At 37.1% G+C, this 26,098-nt stretch overlaps 1 protein-coding gene across 1 annotated transcript; it reads left to right on the top strand.

Annotated features, from left to right (window-relative positions):
- The first annotated feature begins 1,048 nt into the window (after nt 1-1,048).
- LOC131901029 (zinc finger protein 431-like) lies at nt 1,049-4,218 on the top strand. The gene is made up of 5 exons (XM_059252345.1): nt 1,049-1,118; nt 1,320-1,380; nt 2,517-3,790; nt 3,872-3,979; nt 4,217-4,218. Coding segments are annotated over exons 1-5 (1,515 nt in total).
- Nucleotides 4,219-26,098: the final 21,880 nt, after the last annotated feature.

Here is a 26,098-nt window from a genome sequence, read left to right on the forward strand (position 1 = left end):
TATACTATTCTCTTACTAGATGTAGTGTCTGGGCCTTCTGAGTCATTAGATTACAATTTTGTGACATTCTTCTTGCTTTTTGTGTTTGTTTTTTTTTAATGAATATGATTCTTTTGTCTATATACATGGATGTGCACCACATGTAAACCTGTCCTCACAGTAGTGCAAAGAGAGACTTAGAACCCGCAATCTTGGAATAATGAACAGTTGTGTGATTCCCCCATATAAGTTCTGACAATTGAGCCCATCTATATGCAAGACCAGTAAGAACTCTTTAACTTCTGAGCCATCTCTCCTTCCCTATGTTTATTATTTATGATCATCATTGATATTGCTAATGTTATCTTCTTTCTATTTGTAACTCTTTAAATGCACAGTTCCTTTAAGTAAGATTTATTAATGTACAGTTTAAACTGGAGCAATTCAGGTTTCTGGAAAATGAATAGAGAACTGGAGTAAATGCCAAACTCTTTGTAGGATCTTCAGTAAAAAAAAAAAAAAATCTCTGAGTTCATCTTATCTTTTTTGTTTGTTTGAATGGAAGATTCAGTGCAGATGCAGTTAGCATAGACTAGGCTAACTTTCACCTCAAAAAAACATATACCTGCTTCTACCTTCTAAGTTCTGAGATTAAAGGTGTGAGCCGATATACTCAGCTTACAAATCTTCTTTGTAGTTTATAATTGTTCACACAATTTCTCTGATGGGTGCTCAGCACCAAAGTGTTTGCTTATCACTCTATCTCTGTTAATAGGCATTTCTCTTGCAAAGTGATATCCTGTTCAGAGCATTCAGAAATAATAGAGGCCAACCTCCTATTCAGTTTATTTATGAAGTAATTGGATTTCATTGTAATGTCTGAGTTATAGAATTCATGTAGCTCTAACCAGAATTTGTGGCTATATTCTCAAAGAAGCACACATTTACAATGTTGTATCATGCTTTTTGTTTTATACATATGGTTGACATATTTATGTATGGCATATTTTAGAGTGCAGTGACCTATAATGATGTGCATGTCGACATCACTCAGGAAGAGTGGGCATTGATGGATCCTTCACAGAGGAATCTCTACAAAGGTGTGATGCTGGAGACTTATATGAACCTCACTGCTATAGGTAATACTATAAATTTTCCTTCACATTTTAAATAAAGGGACAACTGTTTCTTAGTTATTGATGCTCTTCTACAATTCTAATTGAGAATGAGGAAAAATGATGTGAATAAATCAGATTTGGTTCTAAGGATCACTGAAGATAGTAATGTAAAATTTTCAGTATCCTGTATTATTTCATACATTTTCTTGTCCTATATTTTAGGCTACAACTGGGAAAATCTTGAAGTTGAAGAACATTGTCAAAGTTCTCAAAAACATGGAAGGTAATTTTCTTGTAAAAGCTGATAGAAAGGGGCCTCTGGATATATATAATTTATGTGGATGTTTTAATTAAATGAAACAGTGTAAATAATTACAGCTTAAAATGCATTGATGATCATTAAATGCTCATAAAGACACATGGCAGGTAAGTGAATTGTGTTTGGAAGTGATTCTTTTAAGAAGGAAGACAAAAAAATGCCTATGACAAATCACCATTTGAATAATAGCATCATCAAAGCTAGGCTGTACAAATGGCAATCCATTTAGTTTCATAGTATTTCATATTACAAAAGATATACTCATTGAATATGTGATAAGAATATATACACAACCTTGTAATAAGCAAATAATCCATAGTATAGTTACTCATATAGTTGTTCTGTCTTTGCTAATTTCAGTTAAATATTTAGTTAGAGTCAAGAGTAAAGTGGTGGTTGTTGTAGAGAAACATTATTCCCTATACCACATATTGATGAGGAACAGAAAGTCCAACTGTAAATGAAATGTGGAAATATTCTTGTTGTTATTCTTTATTTAACAGTTATATCATATGTCACTTTGGATACTAGCCATAAAAGCATAAGGACATGGAAGAAGCAATGTACATCTCTCAATCTCAGAACACCTACAAGACATGTAGTAGTCCTATGTTGAGTAAACTTGTTGAATGTGATTCAAGTTTACAAACAATTGGTTTTCCAGCTTCATTGAGAATATATCAACAAAAATACCCTAGAAAGGCCCTATGCATTCTAGGACTGTGTAAATGCTTCTGTTTGTCCTGGTTCACTTTGAAAATGTAGCATGACTCACAATATAGGTAGCTTTATCAATGGAACAAGGGGCATAAATGTCCAAATTCTCCCAATTCTCTTCAAACATGTTAAAAACCACAGAGAACAATGATGCCACAAATATTAGCCAAGTAATAAAGGCCCTTACCATAAAGGCATATTCAAATATGCAAAGTCATCCTTAATGCAGGGAAACAACATGAGTGTAAACAACATGTTAAAACCTTAAGATCTCAGTTCTCTTTATACTTAGATCAAATTGTGAAATTAATTCATGAAGATATAAATACTTAACAATGTAATGAATGTAGTAAAGCTTTTAAATGTTTCAATTATTCTTGCAGGCATGAAAGAAGTCATACTACAGAGAAATCATATGAATATATTGAGTGTGGTAAATCCTTTGAATATCATAGTCATCCTCAAAGGCATGAAAAAACACATACTGGAGAGAAACCCTATGAATATAATCATTATGGTAAAGCCTTTGCACACCCCACTCATCTTCAAGTACATAAAAGAACACATACCAGAGAGAAACCCTATGAATGTAATCAATGTGGTAAAGCCTTTACACAGCCATATAATCTTCAAATACACAAAAGAACACATACAGGAGAGAAACCCTATAAATGTAATCGGTGTGGTAAAGCCTTTGTTCAACACAGTGCTCTTTATCTGCATGCAAGAACACATACTGGAGAGAAACCCTATGAATGTAAACAGTGTGGTAAAGCCTTTGCTCATAACAGTTCTCTGCAAAGGCATAAAAGAACACATACTGGAGAGAAACCCCATGAATGTAATCAGTGTGGTAAAGCCTTTGCTCAACACAGTGCTCTTCAAAGTCATGAAAGAACACATACTGGAGAGAAACCCTATGAATGTAAACAATGTGGTAAAGCTTTTGTACATTTCAGTTATCTTCAAGTACATAAAAGAACACATACTGGAGAGAAACCCTATGAATGTGCTCAATGTGGTAAAGCTTTTGTACAATCCAGTCATCTTCAAGTACATAAAAGAACACATACTGGAGAGAAACCCTATGAATGTAATCAATGTGGTAAAGCCTTTACACAGCCATGTAATCTTCAAGTACACAAAAGAACACATACAGGAGAGAAACCCTATAAATGTTATCAATGTGGTAAGGCCTTTGCTCAACATAGTGCTCTTCAATTGAATCAAACAACACATACTGGAGAGAAACTGTATAAATGTAATCAGTGTGGTAAAGCCTTTGCTCGACAGAGTGATCTTCAAAGGCATGAAAGAACACATACTGGAGAGAAACCCCATGAATGTAATCAGTGTGGTAAAGCCTTTGCTCAACACAGTGATCTTCAAAGGCATGAAAGAACACATACTGGAGAGAAACCCTATGAATGCAATCAATGTGGTAAAGCCTTTACACAGTCATATAATCTTCAAGTACACAAAAGAACATATACAGGAGAGAAACCCTATAAATGTAATCAGTGTGGTAAAGCCTTTGCTTGTCACTATCACCTTCAAAGGCATGAAAGAATACATACTGGAGAGAAACACTATGAATGTAAACAATGCGGTAAAACCTTTGCACAGCCTAGTTATCTTCAAGTACATAAAAGAACACATACTAGAGTGTAACCCTATGAATGTATCAGTGTGGTAAAACCTTTGGTTGTCACAATGCTCTTTAATTGCATGAAAGTACACATGGGAGAAAAACCCTATGAATGTAAACAATGTGTTAAAGCCCTTGTATGTAATAGTGATCTTCAAAGGCATTCAAAAACACATACTGGAGGGAAACTCTATGAATGTAATCAGTGGGAAAAAGCCTTTGCACAACACTGTCATCTTCAAAGGCATGCAATTACACCTATTGGAAAGAAACCCTATGAATGTAATCAGTGTTCTACAAGCCTTTGCTCATCACTCTCATCTTCAAAGTTATATTATAACACGTACTGGAGTGAAGCATACAATTGATATCACTATGGTAAAGCCTTTGTTCATCATAGTCCTCTTCAATTTAATGAAAGAACACATAATTGAGAGAAACCATATGAATGTAAACAGTGTGGTAAAGCCTTAGCACAGCCCAGTCATCTTCAAGTATATTTAATAACACATACTGGAGAAAAACCCTAAGAATGTAATCAATGTGGTAATGCCTACTCACAACACAGAGCAACGCTATAACTGTAAAACTTTTAGTGTGTAGTTGGTCTCTTAAAGTCTTTGAATATAACGTTAGACTTTGAGGATCTGAAAAAAACTCATACCAAAGGCAATCTGAATATTTATGAATTATTGTGATTTCACCCACATACTTACATTCAATTACACAAAATTAATTATTTTGGAAAAAAATCTAAACTGTATCAACAATCTGTTAAAGCATTATTATGTCTCTTTTTTTAAAAAAATTATTTATTTATTATGTATACAGAAGAGGGCACCAGATCTCATTACAAATGGTTGTGAGCCACCATGTGGTTGCTGGGAATTGAACTCAGGACCTCTGGAAGAGCAGTCAGTGCTCTTAACCTCTGAGCCATCTCTCCAGCCCTTATTTCTCTTCTTATTTTGTTTACACATGTCAACTAATATGTACAAAAGGCCTATAAATTTAAATGATAAGGTAATTGAGACAGGGTCTTTACATATCCCTGGCTGTCCTGGAATGCACTTTGTAGAGCAGGCTGGCCTCAAACTGATAGAAATCCACTTGACTCTGACTCCTGAGTACTGGCATTAAAGGCGTGCACTACCATGCCCATCACTTTCCATCTTTTTGAGTTTCTGCTTTTGAAGGCTAACTGACCTACACACTTCTAGAAGACACTTCTCTTCAAATACATGAAATAATAAATTCTGTTGTAAAATTTCATAGATGTGTATCATTGCTTTTCTGTTGCTTTGGTAATGGATCATATCTAAGTGAACTGAGAAAAGGGTTTAATTTGGCCCTTGGTTCCAGAGCAATACACGAACCAAGAATTCACATTCTTGTCCTGCAGCAGAAAGCAAAAAGTGTAAATTGGAAATGGTGTGCAGATATAAATACTCAGGCCAACACTCAAAACTGATTTCTTCTAGCAGGGTACCATTTTCTAAATCTTTTCAAATCTTTTCACAGACTGAAAATGATAGAGTACTCTGACTTCAAGCCTACATGCTTGCTTTCTGTTACATGGACTAATTCATGATGGATAAAAACTCTGTAATCATTTAGATGCCTCAAAACCCATGTTACCAAAATTATAATAGAAAAACATTCATGATTAATAATTAGTTTAAAGATTTGCTTTTATTTTAATTATGCTGCATATGGTGATATTTTATTTGTATTAAAATGTTATTTGTATGTTAACAAATAAAGTTGCCCGGGGGTCAGAGCCATTGGCAAGCCATAGGAAAGCAGGGCAATGGTGGTGTATACTTGTAATCCCAGCACTTGGTATGCAGAGCTGGGTAAGTCTCTGTGTGTTCAGTGATACAGTCATTATTGGACACACATGCCTTTAATCTCATTACCAAGCAAGGAAAACCTGGAGGCCTATACAGACAGGCCGTGACGAGGCAGTCATGTGGTTGGGTTTACAACCAATGAGAAGGCAGAACAGGAACACTATATAAAGACATTAACACAGGGGTAGTGAGTTCTGAGAGGTAGGACCACTGCAGGAGGAAGGGTAAGGTTTTAGCTCTTAGCTCTGACCTCTTGGCTTTCTTCTTTGCATTGGTTCTGTGTTTCTTATTTAATAAGAAGGTTGGTTATATCTACATTTGGTGCCCAACGTGACAAGAATCCATTAAAAACCACTTGGCTTGGCTTGGCGGCAGGTCCGGTTTCCGGCCTGGGCGGCCCAGCTGCCTAGCTCGGGCCCAGGCCTGACTGACCAGCAGCTGGAGCTACTTGCAACTGCTACAAACAACTCAGGCCTGCCCTGCCGAATAGGGCCCATACCCATAAAGCCAAGGCTTGACTCGGCTCAAGCCGCTACTCTTTCTCTCTCTCTCTCTCTCTCTCTCTCTCTCTCTCTCTCTCTCTCTCTGCATTCACACCTCGAACACCAGGAAGCTGTTTTGAAATTCCCTGGGATTCTACTGTTCTACCCAGACTTGGTAAGTCAATTAACATATCTATTTAAAAGAGAATTTTTTTTCTACATTAAAAAAAATGGGCTTTATGTGTGCATTGGAAGAAAATTGGACTTTGTTTGAAATTTTAGGCACTCTGACAATGGAAAAACTGTATGAAAAGGTTAATATTGATCGAATTATTCAGTTTATTACTTTTCTTATCCTCATTTTACTATTTAAAAAGATAGTCAATTTAAGTACCAGGATAACGGTCTTAGAAAAACCTATTAAACTAGTAAAAATGAATTATAGAGAAATTCAAACTCAGACAGAAGAAATAAACAGTGAAGTTGTTTCAAAATTGGATCATAAGGTTACAGAAAGAAAGCCAGTTTTCACAAATCACCCTTAATTTATCCGGTAGCTGTACAGCAGCTACCTGATAAAGAGAATGAACAAAATACTTGGGCTCCAATTAAAATGTTAGACTTACGAAGATTTAAGGAGGCAATTGCATCTTATGGCATGCACTCCCCATATGTAAAGCAAATGTTAAACAACTGGTCAACTAGTAATAGGATTATACCAAAGGACTGGCGGGAATTGGCACAGGCTGTTCTTGAACCTGGACAACATCTCCAGTGGAAAATGTGGTTCAATAATGAGGCTAAAAATATAGAAAAACAATGGAGGGATAGCGGAATACAAGTCTGTCAGGATCAGCTTATTGGAGAAGGCCAATATGCTTCAGTAGAAACACAAAGTTTATATGATGTCCAAACCCTAGTTCTATGTCAAACGGCAGCATTGAATGCATGGGACAAAGGTGAAGAACCAGGAAAAAAAACTGAGTCATTTACAAAGGTTATACAGGGCCCAAAAGAATCTTTCACAGATTTCTTACAAAGATTGACTTCAGCAGTACAGAAAATGGTCCCGAATTCAGAGGCTAGTCAGATAATAATTGAATCTTTGGCCTTTGAGAATGCAAATGCAGCATGCAAAAGGATAATCAGGCTGTTAAAGGCAAGATCTGCACCTTTGGAAGATTGGATTAGAGATACAGTTAATGTTGAGGCTTATGACCATGATGATATGTGGGTAGGAAAAGCAATTTCAAAAGTTTTGAGCAATGTTAGATGTTTTGGATGTGGAAAGCAAGGACATTTGAAAAGGGATTGTAAACAGGTCATTCCTAAAAATAATGTTTCTTCAAGGAACACTGGCAACAGAATGCCCCTTCCTTCTGGAGTATGCAGAAGGTGTGGTAAGGGAAAACACTGGACCAACGAATATAGATCAACAAGGGACAGACAGGGTAATCCTCTGCCTCGAGCCTCGGGAAACTCCCAGAGGGGCCTCAGGCAGGCCCCCACAGTAAATCCAGTTCAAACCTTTCCTGCAGTTGTAGAGGAAACCCCTACTCAAAGCAACTAAATAACCAAATGTCTATAGGAATAAATCATGTTAGTTGAGATGATGAAACAGAGAAAATAGGGAATTCAGGAAAAAACATAAAGAAAATTTTTTGGCAAACTTCTATTAATGAACAAAGACCAAAACTAACAATAAAAATAAATGGTGTTTTGTTGTCTGGTCTGGTAGACACAGGTGCTGACATTACCATAATTGCACCAGAATTTTGGCATCCAACTTGGCCTCTTCAGGAGGTAAACGTTCAACTGTTAGGAATTGGGACATTATCTCGAGTGAAACAAAGTGCAAGATGGCTTGAATGTATAGGTCCAGAAGGACAGAAAGGAAAATTAAAACCATATATGGCTAACATAGCTATGAACCTGTGGGGTTGAGATTTGTTACAACAATGGAATACTCAGATTAATATCCCTCCAATCTCAGAAACAAATCATAAATTAGTACATGTTTCTGAGAGAAATATTAAAAGATATTATTCTAATGAGTGCTCACCAGCCATCCATGTCATACAAGAACAGGGCACAACTGATAATTTTCCAAAAACACCAACAGCTCTACCTTTAAAATGGTCAACAGATAAACCTGTATGGGTTCAGCAATGGCCTTTAACAACAGAGAAACTGCAGGCTTTACAAGAGCTGGTGGAAGAACAGTTAAATGCTCATCATATTGAAGAATCAACCAGCCCTAGGAATTCTCCTGTATTTGTTGTTAAAAAGAAATCTGGTAAATGGAGAATGGTAACAGACCTTAGAGCAATTAACAAAGTAATTCAGCCAATGGGCTCTTTACAATCTGGAATTCCTTTGCCTACTCTGTTACCAAAAGGATGGCCTCTCATAGTTATTGATTTAAAAGACTGTTTCTTTTCAATACCGTTACAAGAAAAAGACAGAGAAAGATTTACTTTCACAGTGCCTACTTATAATAATTCTCAACCGGTTAAAAGATTTCAATGGAGGGTTCTCCCACAGGGAATGTTGAATAGCCCAACTTTGTGCCAATATTTTGTAAAACAGCCATTAGAAGTGATACGTAAAAAATTTCCTAAATCTATAATTTATCATTATATGGATGATATTTTATTAGCTGACTCAAATGCAGATACTTTAGAAAGAATGTTTGAAGAAGTAAAGAAAATTTTGCCTTGCTGGGGTTTACAAATTGCCCCCAAAAAGATACAAAGAGGAGATTCTATTAATTATTTAGGATATAAAATAGAACTTCAAAAAATTAGACCTCAAAAGGTGCAAATTAGGAGAGATAGACTACAGACTCTTAATGAATTTCAAAGATTATTTGGAGACATTTCTCATCTAAGAACTATTGTTGAGGTAAAAAATGATGAACTGAATAATTTGTTTAAAACCTTAGAAGATGATAAGGACTTGAACAGTCCAAGAGAATTATCACCTGAAGCTGAAAAAGAATTGGCCTTGGTAGAAAAGAAAGTACATGAAGGGCACGTAGATCGTATTGATCCAAAGCTGGATTGCATTTTGGTTATTTTACCTTCTAGGCATTCTCCAACAGGAATATTAATGCAAAGGGAAGATATTATATTAGAATGGATATTTTTACCAAATAAACCAAATAAAAAATTAAAAACTTATGTAGAAAAAATCTCTGACTTGATTTGGAAAGGAAAATTAAGACTTCGTCAGTTAGCAGGAATAGACCCAGCAGAAATTGTTGTACCTTTAACTAAGGAGGATATTGAAAAATTATGGATAGAAAATGAAGCTTGGCAAAAAGCTTGTAGTAATTTTTTGGGAGAAATTAACAGCAAATATCCCAAAAGCAATAGAATTGATCTTATAAAGAGAGCTGATTGGATCTTGCCTCGAATTGTGAGGAAAAAACCCATATCTGGAGTTTGTACATTTTATACAGATGCCAACAAACAAGGAAAGGCAGGTTACAAATCTGAAAATTTAAATAAAGTGGTTCAAAGTCCTTATAATTCAGTTCAAAAATCAGAATTGTATGCTATTCTGTTGGTATTAATGGATTTTTCAGAACCTCTCAATGTAGTAACTGACTCTCAGTATGCTGAAAGAGTAGTATTACATATTGAGACTGCAGAATTTATCCACGATACTTCAGAATTAACTACATTATTTATTCAATTACAAGATACAATCAGAAAAAGGAGTCATCCTTTATATATAACTCACATCCGATCCCATACTGGTCTGCCAGGCCCTCTAGCACAAGGCAATGATGAGATTGATAAATTATTGATTGGAAATGTGTTGGAGGCCTAAGAATTTCATAAAAAACATCATGTAAATAGTAAAGGTTTAAAAAAGGATTTTTCCATAACCTGGCAACAAGCCAAAGAAATAGTAAAGAAATGTCCTACCTGTTCCTTCTACAATCAAACGCCATTACCAGCAGGATATAACCCAAAGGGTACTCAGAGGAATGAAATCTGGCAGATGGACGTGTTTCACTTTGCAGAATTTGGAAAATTGAAATATGTACACCACACCATTGATACAGGATTTCAATGGGCAACTGCTTTGAGTTCTGAAAAAGCTGATTCTGTAATCACTCATTTGCTAGAAGTTATGGCCATTATGGGTATACCTGCACAAATCAAAACTGATAATGCTCCATCATATGTCTCTGTTAAAATGAAACAGTTTTTTGCTTATTATAAGATAAACCATATTACAGGTATACCACATAATCCTACAGGTCAAGCAGTTATAGAAAGATCAAACAGAACTCTAAAGGATATGCTAAATAAACAGAAAGGAGTAACAAAAACCCCCAGAAATAGACTACATAATGCTCTATTAACTTTGAATTTTCTCAATGCCAATGAGAAAGGAACAACAGCTGCAGAGAGACATTGGATAATAGAAAAAACTACAGAATTAAATCAACCTATATACTTTAAGGATGTGCTGACCTCAGAATGGAAACCAGGATATGTATTACATTGGGGATGAGGTTTTGCTTTTATTTCTACAGGAGAAGATAAGCTGTGGGTACCATCAAAATTGATAAAGGTTCGATTTGAACAAGAGAGACCTCTTAATTAGAGGAGGTGATAGTTCATCAACTATCATGAACATCCAATTTAAACTAATTTACACCAGTAACATATATCTTTTCATTTAATCAGATAGTAACTTGCCAAAAAGGAACATTCCCAAAAAAAACCTTGGGGAAAGGTTTTTGCTTTTGTCTTTTAGGAGAATGAAGGTTAAGGAATTTGAAGAACACTGGACAAATGAGACAACTGAAGAAAAGGGACAAATCGTCTATCCTAAGAAACAGAGTGAAATGGCGTATGGGTATGTTATCTAAAAAATTTTATGTCTTCCTAAATGTTTGTTTCTGCTTTTCTTTAAAGATTTAACACTATTTAACTTCTAATAGTCCCAGTTCAATTAAAATTTAAAGCTGACTTTGGAGTTGGAGAATGGCTTGCTCCTTCTTTAAACTCAAGCATGTTGTTAAAAGGAAAATACAGACTCTTTGTATCATGCCAGAGGAAAAGAGCCATCTTCTGCTATGGGACAGGAGAAAAGCCAAATTAATTAAGGGACTATTCTATTACTAATCTCAACTCTTTGATTCTATTCTGATTCTTTAAACTTTTCTTAAAGTATGAAATTTATATCAAAATTTACAAGATTAATATATATATAGATATATATATATATATACATTTTAAACTTTGTTAAGATATAAATGGTCATATAGAGTACTAACTAATTCTAAAAAGCCGCATATATAGTCTTTGTGTTCGAGTCTCTTTTCAGTTTTTTGCAGGAAATCACGGTCAGGCCTAACATCAACTGAAGTCTCCAGGAAGAAGATGGGGCCCCACAACAACAACAACAATTCCACATGGACAATAATAACATCACTAAGCTGACAAACATCATCTCCAGATCAGCTTTGAACTACAAAGTGCTCAGAGCAATTTTGAGAGCGCTAGCTGAGATGATCCAGTCTCAAAGACTACTTGAATAAGGATTTGTGATAAATCCTGAACTTTGGCATTATACACAGACTGGATAACGAAGGATATAGTTACCTTTCCTAGAATTTGACAATTAACCTAAAATTTTTCTTTCAGGATAAAGATAACTTCGCCCATACCCAGCAGGAAGCAATTTCAAGAATACGACGCCCACATTCCTAAAGAGGTGGTGTGGGGTGGTTGGTTTTTTTGGTCTTTTAGGTCTTTTAATGGGTTTTGGGTCTGGGATAATTTTCATTGATTAGGGGGGTTGGTTATAAGTTGTTGTAAAGGGTGAGGAAAGATTTAAGGTTCTTATTTAAAAAAAAAGAGAGAGAAAGAAAGAAAGAAAAAATGTAAATACTTTACATTGGATTGGATTGTTTTATATTGTATATAAATTATATATATTGAAATTGATATTGTTAGAAAATGCTATATGTATATTTCTAATTGTACCATTCATTTAACAATGTAATGCAATTTTCTAATCCTTGAATGTTGTTATTACCAACTATTAGGATATAAAGAAATGAAAGTTAGTAGTTAGACATTATAATAGAACTTGTAGTTATATTAGGTATGTTTTCAAGATTGAGTAGATATATTTTAGATAGACAGGTTATCTTCAAACCCTTTAGAGATCTACAGAATATGGCATTTAAAATGTTTTAATAACTTAGAAAAATTTTCTTTTTTGTTATGACTATGAGACATGTCGGCTCCTGACAGTACCAATCTACTTCAGAGAAAATATGGGCATTGAAAAAACTGTAATTGGAGTTAACTTTCATTGTAGCAAAAGTTAGCCACTGGACAACAAAGTATCCTCGAATCAACTGCTGACGAACAGGACAGACAAGACAGGAAACAAAGGACTACTGATTCTTGTCAAAACAAGTGTGGTTATGGCTTTATTAAAAGGCATCTTCTGAGGCCAGGACAATATGGCACCATCCCTGAAGTGGCCTTCGTAATCCGGGAAAGGTACAGTGCCCTTTTCTTCGAAGGCAGCTGAACAGGCAGTGGGCCGATGGCTTCTGATGTGTAATGGGGAGGTAGCTGAAACAGTTATTCTTGAAGAGTAATTAAGCTCACACCTCTCAACGGAAGAATGGCATTTAATGGAGGGATGTGGAGAAGAACGGGATGCTGAAATGAAGCCACATACACACATAGCCAAGAAGAATGGACAGCTGAATTCAAAAAACATCAACAATTTCCAGAATTTAAAATCCTGAATCATGACATGAAACTAGTGGAATTCAGGTATTTCTGGTATATAGACTACTCTCACCCAATGTGAGGTTGAAATGTTGACCTTGTGTACATTCTACTTCACAAATGAGTCTGTCAGATACGCTAAGCCTATAGGCTGAAGATGATGTCCCAACACTGCGGAGAAACCTCAGGTGACTGTCCAGGCAGCTGGCTGTTTCTGTCAACTCACAAGTTTTTGGAAGTTGATTGCATATACTTCCTGTTTTTATTTTTTGTTAGCTAATACTATTTCCTTCTTGGGTCTCTGAGGGAGTTGAAGATTAGTTAGTTATAGTTGACGATTAATTAGGATAGAAAGTGAATTAGATACAATAGAATAGATAATGGAATTATTTTCTCTGAATTTGTCAAATACAAATGAACTAGACATTGTTTAGGTATTTATTACTTGTATATATTGTATATAGTTATTGTACTTTTGTATATAGTTTTTCTTATGTTAGTTATAAGCTTTTTCTTTTTTCCTTTTTATTAAAATAGAAAAGGGGAAATATGGTGATATTTTATTTGTATTAAAATGTTATTTGTATGTTAATAAATAAAGTTGCCCGGGGGTCAGAGCTATTAGCAAGCCATAGGAAAGCAGGGCAGTGGTGGCGTATACTTGTAATCCCAGCACTTGGTATGCAGAGCTGGGTAAGTCTCTGTGTGTTCAGGGATACAGCCATTATTGGACACACATGCCTTTAATCTCAATACCAAGCAAGGAAAACCTGGAGGCCTATACAGACAGGCCGTGATGAGGCAGTCATGTGGTTGGGTTTACAACCAATGAGAAGGCAGAACAGGAACATTATATAAAGTCATTAACACAGGGGTAGTGAGTTCTGAGAGGTAGGACCACTGCAGGAGGAAGGGTAAGGTTTTAGCTCTTAGCTTTGACCTCTTGGCTTTCTTCTTTGCATTGGTTCTGTGTTTCTTATTTAATAAGAAGGTTAGTTATATCTACAGCTGCATGTGTGTGTGTTTGTGTGTGTGTGTGTCTGTCTGTCTATCTTCCTCTGGGTATATGAATGTGCATTCTGGTTCCCAAGAAGGTTAGACCCTTGGAGCTTCTTGCAAGAATTACTGGAAGTCATCCAAAACCTGATATTGGTCCAGATAATGAACTTGTGTTAAAGGCTTGATTATGTCTCTATCCCTGTCAATATTTTAAAGCTTTTTATATTCTCTTAATATAAGAAAATAGATAGGTACTCATATAAAAGAAAACTATTTATGTAAACAATTTGGTTAAGAGTTTAAATAACACAGTTGTTTTCAGTTTCAAGGGAAAAAAAAACCTTGTTTAAATCTTTTGTTGTAGATTTGAAATAAGTAAATTATTAACCAAGTTAACTTAAGACTGATATGAAGATCCCATTGCAGCTTCTATTTGGCAACATTTGAGTAAGTTACTGAAGTGTGGGATATAAGGCAAATTCAATTAGTAAAGTTTATTTTGTGGTACTTATATTCATTCTGTGGCTTTTGTTCACCTTCTTTGGCACTTTCACTTATTTAGAGGTATTTATCTCCTGCCTTGTATGGAATGGGATGGCTATCATCTAAGTGGTTCATTTTTATTTAACTCTCAGGCAGTATGTGATCACACTTTTCAAGTAAGAGTGTTCGTGAAAGGGTGGTGGATTTTTGTTCATGTTTTTATTTTTAATATTTTTTCATAAATTCCCTTGAAATGTTGTTTGTTATCTGCTTGGTTTGAATGTCATTAATTAGTCATGGATACATTAGAATTCATGATGCTTGTGTGTCAGTCTCCTAAGAACAAGTCTAAGGGTAGATGATGTACTTTCAATGATTGATGTTTTGTAAAAAGTGTAGGGAAAGGGGGCTGGGTAAAGGAACCCACAATGACCCTGGAGCCCATAATTAGGGAAAGATGACACAGATAAGGCCGGTTTAAAAAAAAAAACAGTTTGGCTCAAATTAGTGCCATCCCTGCCCCTGGCCAACTAACTTGTGAAACTAACCAATCACAGAACAGGATAGTAGAATCCTGTCCCTAGGGCCCAGAACCAGGGAAAGAAACACAACTTATGTTTTAGACCTGAGCCAGAGAAATGAACTAAGGAAACATGCCCTGACTCTGAAACTGGTGCCAAAATAACACTCTTGGTCCCTAGAATCAGAGTCAGTGAAATAAATATGCCCTTCCTTTAAAGGTATTGTCAAAAAGGCAAGAAAGGCCAGTGAAAGAAAAACAATTTGTCCCTGTAATCAGGACCATCTTTGTCCTAGCCCACAAAACTGGCCAAACACTGGGCAGAAAAAAAAAAAAACCTAATTGGTTGACTCCATCCCAAAACATCCTATATAAACTGCCCTGCCTGGTCAATTGAGAGTTGTACTCTCCACCCTCGTAGAAGCAACTACTCTCCTGGACTCCTCCTTCCCAAATAAAAATCTCAAAAGTGTTTTGGGTGTGAAGACCTTCATTCACTGGTGCACAGAAGAACCTTATTGGGATGTCCCAAGTTGTTTTGAGCAAGGGAGAGCTGAATAGAAGAACCTTACTGAGATATACCATAGTGGATTCAACAAGGAGGAGCTGAAAAAAAGTACCTTACTGAGATGTTTCAAGTGGATTGAGCAAGAGGGAGCTGAACAGAAGATCCTTGCTGAGTAGACAGAGCAAAAGAGCTGAAAAGTAACAATTTTGTCCTGAGCCAGAGGAGATTGCTACATTTTTTGTAATTTCTTTGGCCAAACAAGCAGGGCTTTGCTAGGAAGCCCCCTTAAGAGGTCGCTGAGCAAAGCTCCACTGTAGTGGGTCTTCAGGAGAGGAGCAGGATTGCTATATCCTGCAGGGAGACCATCACCCATCACACTAGGTATAGCCTGACTTTTCCGAAGAGTCATGATACTCTTTGCTGCTGAAGCACTTCCAAGCCTGACTTTGCTGAGAAGTCAGAAAATCTTCCCTGCAGGGTTGGGCTAAAAAGCTCCAAGTGTCCAAGACACCTTCAGGGCAGAGTTGTTGTTTTGAGCAGCTTGAGGTGTCTGGGATACCTTGCCCTCTATGACTGATCTGTCTTTTTGCAGTTTCAGCTATCAGAGCTGTGCTAAGCAGCTCAAAGTGTTTTCTGACTCTCAAGTAGTCAGGACACCTCTCTTCAGATTTGCAAAACTCACGTTTTGGTGCCAAAATCTGGGACCAAACTCAGAGTTGTTGCAACCTATTTACTTACAAATGCATTTTAATGAGATTAATTTTAAAATAACTAAGATAGAATAGATCATTGAATACTTCATGTATGTATCCAAAGAAACATTCTCATCTATCCGGAAGAGATGTAATAATTTAAGGGAGTCAGTAATCAACAGTATATTTCACAATAAAATTAATGTGCTATGAATATATATACATTATTTAAAGTCCCATGCATCTTCATGTCCTCATCTGTTATGCATTTGGCACTTCACCCCAAAGTATTGTCTTCTACAGGAATTATTCAGAGATGTCAGATAATATAATAGCAGTGAGATTTATTTTGTGGGGTCTACTTTTGTCAAACTTCATATGTTGATCAACATAACATTGCAGACTTGCACAAGAAAGACATTTCCACCACAGCTGTCTCCTTGATGCTCAAATAAAATTAGTTGTAATATTAAATCAATAAAATACCATCTTTTCAGATTGTAAACATATTTTCCTTGAAAGATAATTCAAAGTAGGAGAAATTGAGTGATAAATCCTATTTGCAAATGAAAATGATATATTGCTATCTCTTTTTTTCCTTTTATTGCATGTGAATTTATTTAGTTTATTCTGAGGTGTAGCTAGAGTTTTCCTCCTGGCCCACAGTCAGGACAAATCTTTCTCACCTGCCAGTCCCACAGCCTCTCAGACCCGACCAAGTAAACACAGAGACTTATATTGGTTACAAACTGTATGGCCGTGGCAGGCTTCTTGCTAACTGTTCTTACAGCTTAAATTAATCCATTTCCATTCATCTATACCTTGCCACATGGCTCGTGGCTTACCGGCATCTTCTTATGCTGTTTGTCATGGTGGCGGCTGGCAGTGTCTCTCTGACTCAGCCTTCCACTTCCCAGAATTCTCTTCTCTGCTTGTCCCGCCTATCCTTCCTGCCTGGCTACTGGCCAATCAGTGTTTTATTTACTAACCAATCAGAGCAACACATTTGACATACAGAACATCCCACAGCACTGAGGACCAAACATTTGTTCATAGCAGTTTCTCAGATCAACAAATGAATGTGAGAGAATATCTTGAATGTCAGTTATTAGTCATGAATATATATGAATTCATGATCTTTATGTGTCAGTCTCCTGAGTACAAGTCAAAGGGTAGATGATTTACTTCCAATAATTGTTATTTTCTCAAAATATTTTAACAATGTTAATGTTAAAATAGTTAATAGAGTACATAAAAACATTAAATACTTATGTGTGTATCCAAAGAAACATTTTCATTTATCTGGAAGAGAGTTAATAATTTAAGTTAATTAGTAATCAACTGAATATTTTAAAATAGAACTTGATGTACTGTGTATATGTATATATATTATTTAAGGTTTCATGCATCTTCATGTCCTCAACAGTTACCCATTTGGCATAATATCTTGAAGTATTGCCTTCAAAGAGAATTATAGAGGTGACAGATAATGTAATAGAAGTGACATTTACTTTAAAAAAATCTGGTGTGTGTGTGTATGCGTGTGTGTGTGTGTGTGTGTATGTGTGTGTGTATGTGTGTGTGTGTGTGCGTGTGTGTGTGTGTGTGTGTGTGTGTGTGTATCTGTGAGATGTGACTATGTGTTTTTAGGCCATGACAGAAATGTGAAGAATAGAAGACAACTTTGTGGGGTCTACTTTTGTCTATCTTCATATGGTGATCAAAATGAGGTCACAGCCTTGTACAACACTGACATTTCTAACAGAGCTGTCTCATTGATGCTGAAATAAGTTTAGTTGAAATATTAAAACAGTAAAATATTGTTTTTTTTCCTGATTGAAAACATTTTCTTTTAAAGATAATGGAAAATAGGAGACATTGACTAATAAATACTATTTGTGAACAAAAACTATATACTGATATCTCTTTTTGTCTTTTCTTGTATGTAGAATGAGCTAGTTTATTCTTAGGACCAGACATTTTTTTTCATAACACTTTCTACAAACAACAAATGAACTTCAGAGAGGAGTCTCTGTGAGTAAAGGTGGTTGTTGCTAGGCCTGGTGTCCTGAATTCATACTCCAGGAACCCACATCACTCCTTCAAATCTTTCTCTTATTTCTACATTTCTGGTGTGGCATATGGACACTCACATGCCGGCACATATATAAATAATTTCAAAACACAAATAAGTGCCATTGAGGTAACTGGCAACCAAGTGATTTCCCGGCTTTCATCTCTGGAACTCACATAGGATGAATAGATAGCCACTTCATTTCCCAGGATGCCTTTCTCTACAGCATCACAACATTCTGTACTTCATTTTCAGGATACCTTTTTGTATAGTGTCATTATATATGGACTTCATATCCCAGGATGCCTTTCTCAACAGCACCATGACATTTTGTACTTCATTTTCCAGGATGTCTTTCTGTACAGCATCACTACTTTCGGACTTCATTTTTCAGGATGACTTTCCCTAGAGCATCACTATATATGGACTTCATTTCCCAGAATGCTGTTCTCTATAGCATCACTAAATTCTGGACTTCATTTCCCAGGATGCCTTTCTCCAAAGCATCACTACATTCTAGACTTCATTTCCCAGGATGCCTTTCTCTCCACCATCACTAAATTTGTGACTCCATTCCCTAGGATTCCTTTCTCTATAGGATGTGTCAATTCTGGACTTCATTTCCCAGGATGCCTTCTTTATAGCATCAGTTCATTTCCTAGGATGACTATCTCTACAGCATCACTACTGGTGGGACTTTATTTCCCAGGATCCCTTTCTCTACAGGATTATTACATTCTGGGCTTCATTTCTCAAGATGCCTGTCTCTAGAGAATCACTACATTTCAGACTTCATTTCTGAGGATGATTTTCTCTAGAGCATTATTACATTCTGGACTCCATTTCCCAGGATGACTTTCTCTATAGCATCAATACATTCAGGACTTTATTTTTCAAGATGCCTTACTCTACAGCATCATGACATTCAGGATGCCTTTCTCTACAGCATCACTATATGTGGGACTTCATTTCCCAGTATGACTTTCTCTACAGCATGAGCATATTCTGGAGTGCATTTCCTGGGATACCTTCCACTACAGCATCAGTACATTCTGAACTTGATATCCCAGGATGCCATTCTTGAGAGCATCACAACATTCTGGTCTTCATTTCCCAGGATGCCTTAGTGTACAACATCTGTTCATTCTGGACTTTGTTTCCTAAGATGCCTTTCTCTACATCATCAGTACATTCTGAACTCCATTTCCCAGGATGATGTTTTCTACAGGATCAATATATGTTGGACTTTACTTCCCAGGATGCCTTTCTTTATAGCACCATGACATTTTTGTAATTCATTTCTCAGGATGTCTTTCTGATTTTCATTTGCACTTCATATTTCAGGATATCTTTTTCCTAGAGCATCACTGTATGTTCATCTCCCAGAATGCCTTAGTTTACTGCATCACTCAATTCTGGATTTCATTTCCCAGGATGCCTTTCTCTAGAGCATCACTACATTCTGCACTTCATTTTACAGGATGCCTTTCTCCACAGCACCAGTACTTTTTGAACTTCATTTCCCAAGATGCCTTTCTCTATAGCATCAGTACATTAAGACTTCATTCCCAGGATCCCTTTCTCTGTGGATTCACTACATTCTGAACTTCATTTCCCAGTATTCCTTTCTGTATAGCATCAGTACATTTGGACCTCATTTCCTAGAATGACTATCTCTACAGCATCACTACTGGTCGGACTTCATTTCGCAGGAATACTTTCTCTACAGGATCATTACAAGTGGACGCCTTTTCCCAGGATGACTTTTTCTATAGCATCAATAAATTCAGGATTTCATTTTTCAAGATGCCTTCCTCTACAGCATCACTACATATCAACTTCTATTCCCAAGATGCCTTCCTCTACATCATCAGTACATTCTAGACTTCATTTTCCAGGATGCCTTTTTTCAGCATTAGTTCATTTGCATTTTATTTCACGTGATGTCTTTCTCTACTGCATCATTATATTCTGGACTTCATTTCCCAGGATGCCTATCTCTAGAGCATATCACTATATTCTGAACTTTATTTCCCAGGATGCCTTTCTCTATAGCACCACTACATATTGACTTCATTTTCCAGGATGCTTTTCTCTGGAACATCACTACATTCTGGAATTCATTTCCCAGGATGTCTATCTCTACAGCACCACTACATTTGTACTTCATTTCCCAGAATTCCTTTCACTACAGAACCACTACATGTAGGATTTCGTTTCTCTGGGTGCCTTTCTCTACAGCATCAGTACAATCTGGTCCCCATTTTCTAGGATGCCTTTCTCTATAGCATGAGTCCATTCTGGACTTGATTTCTCAAGATGTTTTTCTCTGTAGCATTAGTACATTTGGACTTTATTTCCCAGGATGCCTTTCTCTACAGCATCACTACATGTGGAACTTCATTTACCAGGATGATATTCTCTAGAGCATCATTGCATTCTGGATTTCATTTCCCAGGATGACTTTCTCTATAGCATCAGGACATTTCAGCTTTATTTCGCAGGATACCTTTCTTTAGTTCACCATTACATTTTGGATTTATTTCCCAGTATTTTTTTTTTTAGGGTATCACTATTTTATTTTCCAGGATGTCTTTCTCTACAACATCACTACATTCTGGACTAAATTTCCCTGGAGTCCTTTCTCTATAGCATCACTACATAAAAACTTCATTTCCTGGGATGCCTTTCTCTACAGCATCACTACCTATGGACTTCATTTTCCAGGATGCCTTTCTCTATTGCATCACTAAGTTTGGACTTCATTTCCCTGCATGTCTTTCTCCACAGCACCATGACACTGTGGACATCATTTCCCAGGTGTCTTGTGTTCTTGGGAGTTTACTGATTTCTTTAGCAGGTGTCCAGTGCCCTCAGCATGTGATGCTGACTTTCTGAAGGTTTGTTGGGCTCTCAGCAGTGCGAGGGTGGGTGTCAGAGTCAGGGGGTTAGGTTCATGATTTAGGGTCACATTAGGGTTAGGGTCAGGCATTAAGGTTACATTAGGGATAAAGTTAGCTTAGGGTCAGAGTTGGGGTTATGTGTCTCTACTTTTTGGACTTCATTTCCCAGGTTGCCTTTCTGTGTTTTGGTCATGTACTAGAAAATATGTTTCCTATCATACCCCTTCAATGATTTCCTAAGTTGCTTTTCCTTATAGCATCACTCTGTGTTGGACTCCATTTCCCAGGATGTGTTTCTCTGTATAGTCCTTCTGTTCCAAACTACATTTCCCATCATGCCTTTTGGGTTAGAAGGAAACTTACTGTTTCTTTATACTGTCAGTGTGCTTTAAACTCCATTTCCCAGGATGCCTTTCTCTGTAGCACCATAAAATTTTGGACTTCATTTCCCAGGATCCCTTTCTTTACAACATCACTATATGTGGGACTTTATTTCCCAGGATGTATTTCTCAACAGCATCAGTACATTCTGGACTTTTTTTCCCCAGGATCCCTTTCTCAATAGTATAATTATGATGGACTTCTTTTCCAAAGATTCCTCTCTGTATATTGGACGTCTACTAGAAATTACATTTCCCATCATTCTTTTGGATGATTTCCTTATATCATTACTGTTTTGGACTCCATTTCCTGAGATTCTTTTACCTGTATTGTTTTCTATTCCAAACTACTTTTCCCATCATGCTGTTTGTGTCAGAAAAAAAAAACTTACTGTTTCAACTTTATAACATTAGCATGCTTTCAACTCCATTTCCCAGGATGCCTTTCTCCATAGCACCACAACCTTTTTTACTTTATTTCCCAAGATACCTCACTCTACAGCATTACTCTGTTATCAACTTCATTTTCTAAAATGCCTTTTTGTATTGCATCCTTACATATAGATATCTTTTCCCAGGATGCCTTTGTCTAAAGCATCACTACATGTGGAAATTCATTTCCCAGGCTGCTGTTCTCTACAGCATCACTACAATCTGAACTTCATTTCTCAGGATGCCTTTCTCTAGAGCATCACTTCAATCTGGACTTCATTTACCAAGATACCTTTTTCAGTAGCATTACTACATTATAGATTTTATTTCCCAGGATGCCTTTCTCTACAGCATCATTATGTATGGAATTTACTTCCTATGATGCCTTTCCGTAGAGCATCACTACATTATAGACTTAATTTCCCAGCTTGCCTTTCTTTATAACTATCATTTCACATGGGCTTCATTTCCCAGGATGCCTTTCTCCACAGCACTATGACACCATGGACTCTGTTTCCCAGGTGCCCTGTATTCTCAGGAGTTTTCCCTTTTCTTCAGCATGTGTCCAGGGCCTCAGCAGGTGTAGGGCCTCATCAGGTTAATGTGACCTTCTGCAGGGTTGATGAGCCTCAGCAGTGTGAGGGTGGGGGTCAGGGTCAAGGTGTCAGTGTTAGGGGTTAGGGTTATATCAATAATATAATAATAATCAATAATACAATATACCTTATTCATTAAAATAAATTAAACTTTCATCAATTTTAAAAAGAGATTAAAAAGTCACATGTACATGATGAAATCGTGAGATCAGACACTGAAGAAAGAATTTCTGGGTTACATGAGTCATTTTTCCAATTTTGAAAATTACTTTCAGCCAGGCAGTGGTGGTGCATGCTTTTAATTTCAGCACTTGAGAGACAGAGGCAGGTGGATCTGTTAAAATAAAGGAAAGAATGGGTTTCTATCCATTAATGTCAGAGCCCTGAGACACACAACAGCCAGGGCTAGTTAAAATGAACTCTTTTTGTCTTTCACGGAAGCAGTTGTGGCCTTCTCCCTCGCCTTTGTTCTAAGGTTAATAGAGCTCATCATAACTGTTCATGTAGCAGCAGAGCAAACAGTGCTGTTAGGTGACTTCTCCTTGATGCTTTCTGTATTTGTGTTCTCTATCTTTCATGTATGGGAGAATTGTGGCATTGGTATGTTACCTTTTAGATTAAATATCAAGATTGACAGTCACATAGGCTCCAAAACCATCAGTTTTCACTATGTCTTTTGCTTGACTTTCAGGTAAGACCTTGTGGTGCAAGATGAACATGTCAGAGACTTTTCTTTTGATCATTTTTATAATTTATGTTTCTGCATGACTTTGAAATAACAGTGTCTTTACTTGTACATTGTGATAATGTTCAGAAGTGTATTTGTTAACTGAGCATGCTTAGAAAGAGGGAGAACCCTACATGAACAAGTCCAGATTACCTAATTAAAGTCCCCACAATTCTCTGTTTAGAAAAACATTGTTTTAGAAATAACTCCCATTCTCACCTTGCCTCCTGCAGGTAAGAAATCTTTTTCAATTTATCTGTCCCATCTGCTGTGATGGCTGTTCTTGGTAATCAAACAGATTAAGTCTGGAATAACTAAAACCCAAAGAGTTTGGTGCACGTGTAAGGAGATTTTATTAAAGGTTTAAAGTTAAAGACGCTTTAATCACAGCACTCAGAAGGCAGAGGCAGGCAGATCTCTGTAAGTTCTAGGCCAACCTGGTCTACAGAGTGATTTCCAGAATAGATTCCAAAAGCTACACATTGAAATCCTGTCTTGAAAACAAAAACAACAACAAAGACCCATTTTTAATCTGAATCATTTCAGGTGATACCCACCTTCAGCTGCTTGGTGGTCATGCACATCTCTAATGACAGTACTCAGTAAGCAGAGGCAGTTTGATTTTCTGAGATTGAGGCCAGCCTGGTCTACAGACTGAGTTCTAGGACTACACAGATAAACCCTGTCTTGAAAACACCAAAAATCCAATCAACAGTTGTGGCTGCATTGTGATACCCCAGCAAGACCACCATAAAGCCAATATCTTATGCAAAACAAACACGAACTTATTGATAACAAGGAAGCCCAAGCTTGGTCCATGTCCAACACACAGGCTAACCAGGTGAAGGAGCATGGGGAGGGAGGGGCTTTTTATTGGAAAAACCACAATCATGGTGGTACAAGCCTTAACATCATATGATTGGATGAGAGTGTGTAATCTTTGAATTTACTGGTTGGGAGATACAGTAATCATCTTTGGGCAGGCTTGAACAAGTTCCAGGCTCTCTCCTTGAGCTTCCATGGGGGCTCTCTGGCCTTGTACATACTTACTGTGGGGGCTGACTCAGTGGCCCAGGCTCTGTCCTTGAGCTGCCATGGAGGCTGGCTGGCCTTGCACATTCACATTGACCCATGCACAAAGCTCTAAGTTGGTGAGGGGTCCCACACATTAAACAGTTGATTGAACCTTGAGCAGTTAGAGTATGTGCAGAAAGGGATAAGTCATAGCCCTCCCAGGAACTGCTTGCTTAATTCTCAAGAAACTGAAATTGAGATCTGATCTCTGAGAGAAGACAGAGAAGCTTGTTATGATGTCTGCTTGGTCCTTTCACAACAAAGGATAAGATGCACCTTTAATCTGGATAGCAACTCTTGGTGTCAGCCTACATATATAAAGGGTATTAAAGAAGGAAGTTCTTTCTTTGCCTGCTTGTCCTAGGTCTGGATAACAACTTCACTTTTTACTAACATTGGAGGCTACTTCCTTAGAATTTTGGTTTATACTGAAGACCAGGTTAGATCTCTGGCCTCATGGAATGAACAACTACTGAACTCTTCATATTTCTATGGTAGGCAACCGTTGTTTGACTATCTCTACCATAGCTTGTGAGACTTTCTAATAAATCCACTTTCTACATACATGGAAGGTTCATTCTGTTCATGCAGAGAACCTTGAATAATGCAGTGCTTTGTTTTGTTTTCAACTGCCCATGAAAGAAGATGTCCTGGCTAATAATAGTGCTTGCAAACACATTCCTTCCTAGCTTAACTATGCTTAAAACATTCAATTTTCCATGAAGACTAATCTTTATTATTATTCATTTGCTAAGAGTTTGTTCTGAATTTTAGGAATAAATCTCCTAAAACAATGGAGCCATCACCTAGGTTTCTGCTGGGAGAAAGACCTATTTTCTTGTTTGTGATCTGGTTCCTGCTTTCTTTCCTGGTTGTCTGAATTCCCTGTGACCACCAGACAAAAAGTACATTCAGTTCACCTGAACTCAATGTGAAGTCACAGAACAAACATCTATGAAATTATTTTATTTGTTCTCTAGCAAATAAGACTTATCTGGGGATCAGAAGACAGAGCCATTTACTAGTTAGACATAGAGGCCAGACAGTTTTGGGACACACAAATGCTATCACTCAGCAAACAACATTTCATTTGGATTTTTGTGAGTTCAAGGCCACACTGCAAACAGAGGCAGGCATGATAGCACACACCTTTAATCCTGACACCTATGGTCTCATGTCTTTGCCTGGGGAGGGCACACACCTTTAATCCCAGGAAGCAATGGGAGGAAGCAGAGAGTTTTATAAGGCATGAGGACAAGGAACTAGATGCTTTTAAGCAGTTCAACTGAGCCCCTCGGGAGGGAGGATTCACAGGCTTTCAGTGTGAGGATTTGTGGAAACAGGATCGTGTGAGGTGTTGACGAGGTAAGGTTGGCTGTGACTTGTTCTGCTTTGATGATGTTTAAGTTTTCTCCCCAATATCTGGCTCTGGAATTTTTATTAATATGACAATTTAGCAATTTGTTTTACAAACATCTTTTTATCTTTAAATCTTTTTTTAATTGTTAATATTCTGGAAAACCTTCCACCTGTGTGACAGGGAATCACCCCACACCACACAGTACAGTGAGCTGCGCACACTAGCTAGTGACATTGTGTCCAGGGGGAAGAAGGGAAAGTGCCTATGGAGTGCAATAAGATAGCAGGGTTTGTATTGGAGCCAGGGGCAAGTGCTATTGAAATGCTGATATCTGCTGATTTAGAAAATATCTTTGTGTGGGGGGAAAGGCAGGCTTAGGAATTATTGTACTGTGTTTTTAAGCATAATTTAACCCTATGGGAGGTGCTCTTTTCACTCAGGCCTCACTAGCCAATCAG

The sequence above is a fragment of the Peromyscus eremicus genome, unplaced genomic scaffold (genome assembly GCF_949786415.1).
Source record: "Peromyscus eremicus unplaced genomic scaffold, PerEre_H2_v1 PerEre#2#chrX_unloc_1, whole genome shotgun sequence".
In the NCBI taxonomy this organism is placed as follows: domain Eukaryota; kingdom Metazoa; phylum Chordata; class Mammalia; order Rodentia; family Cricetidae; genus Peromyscus; species Peromyscus eremicus.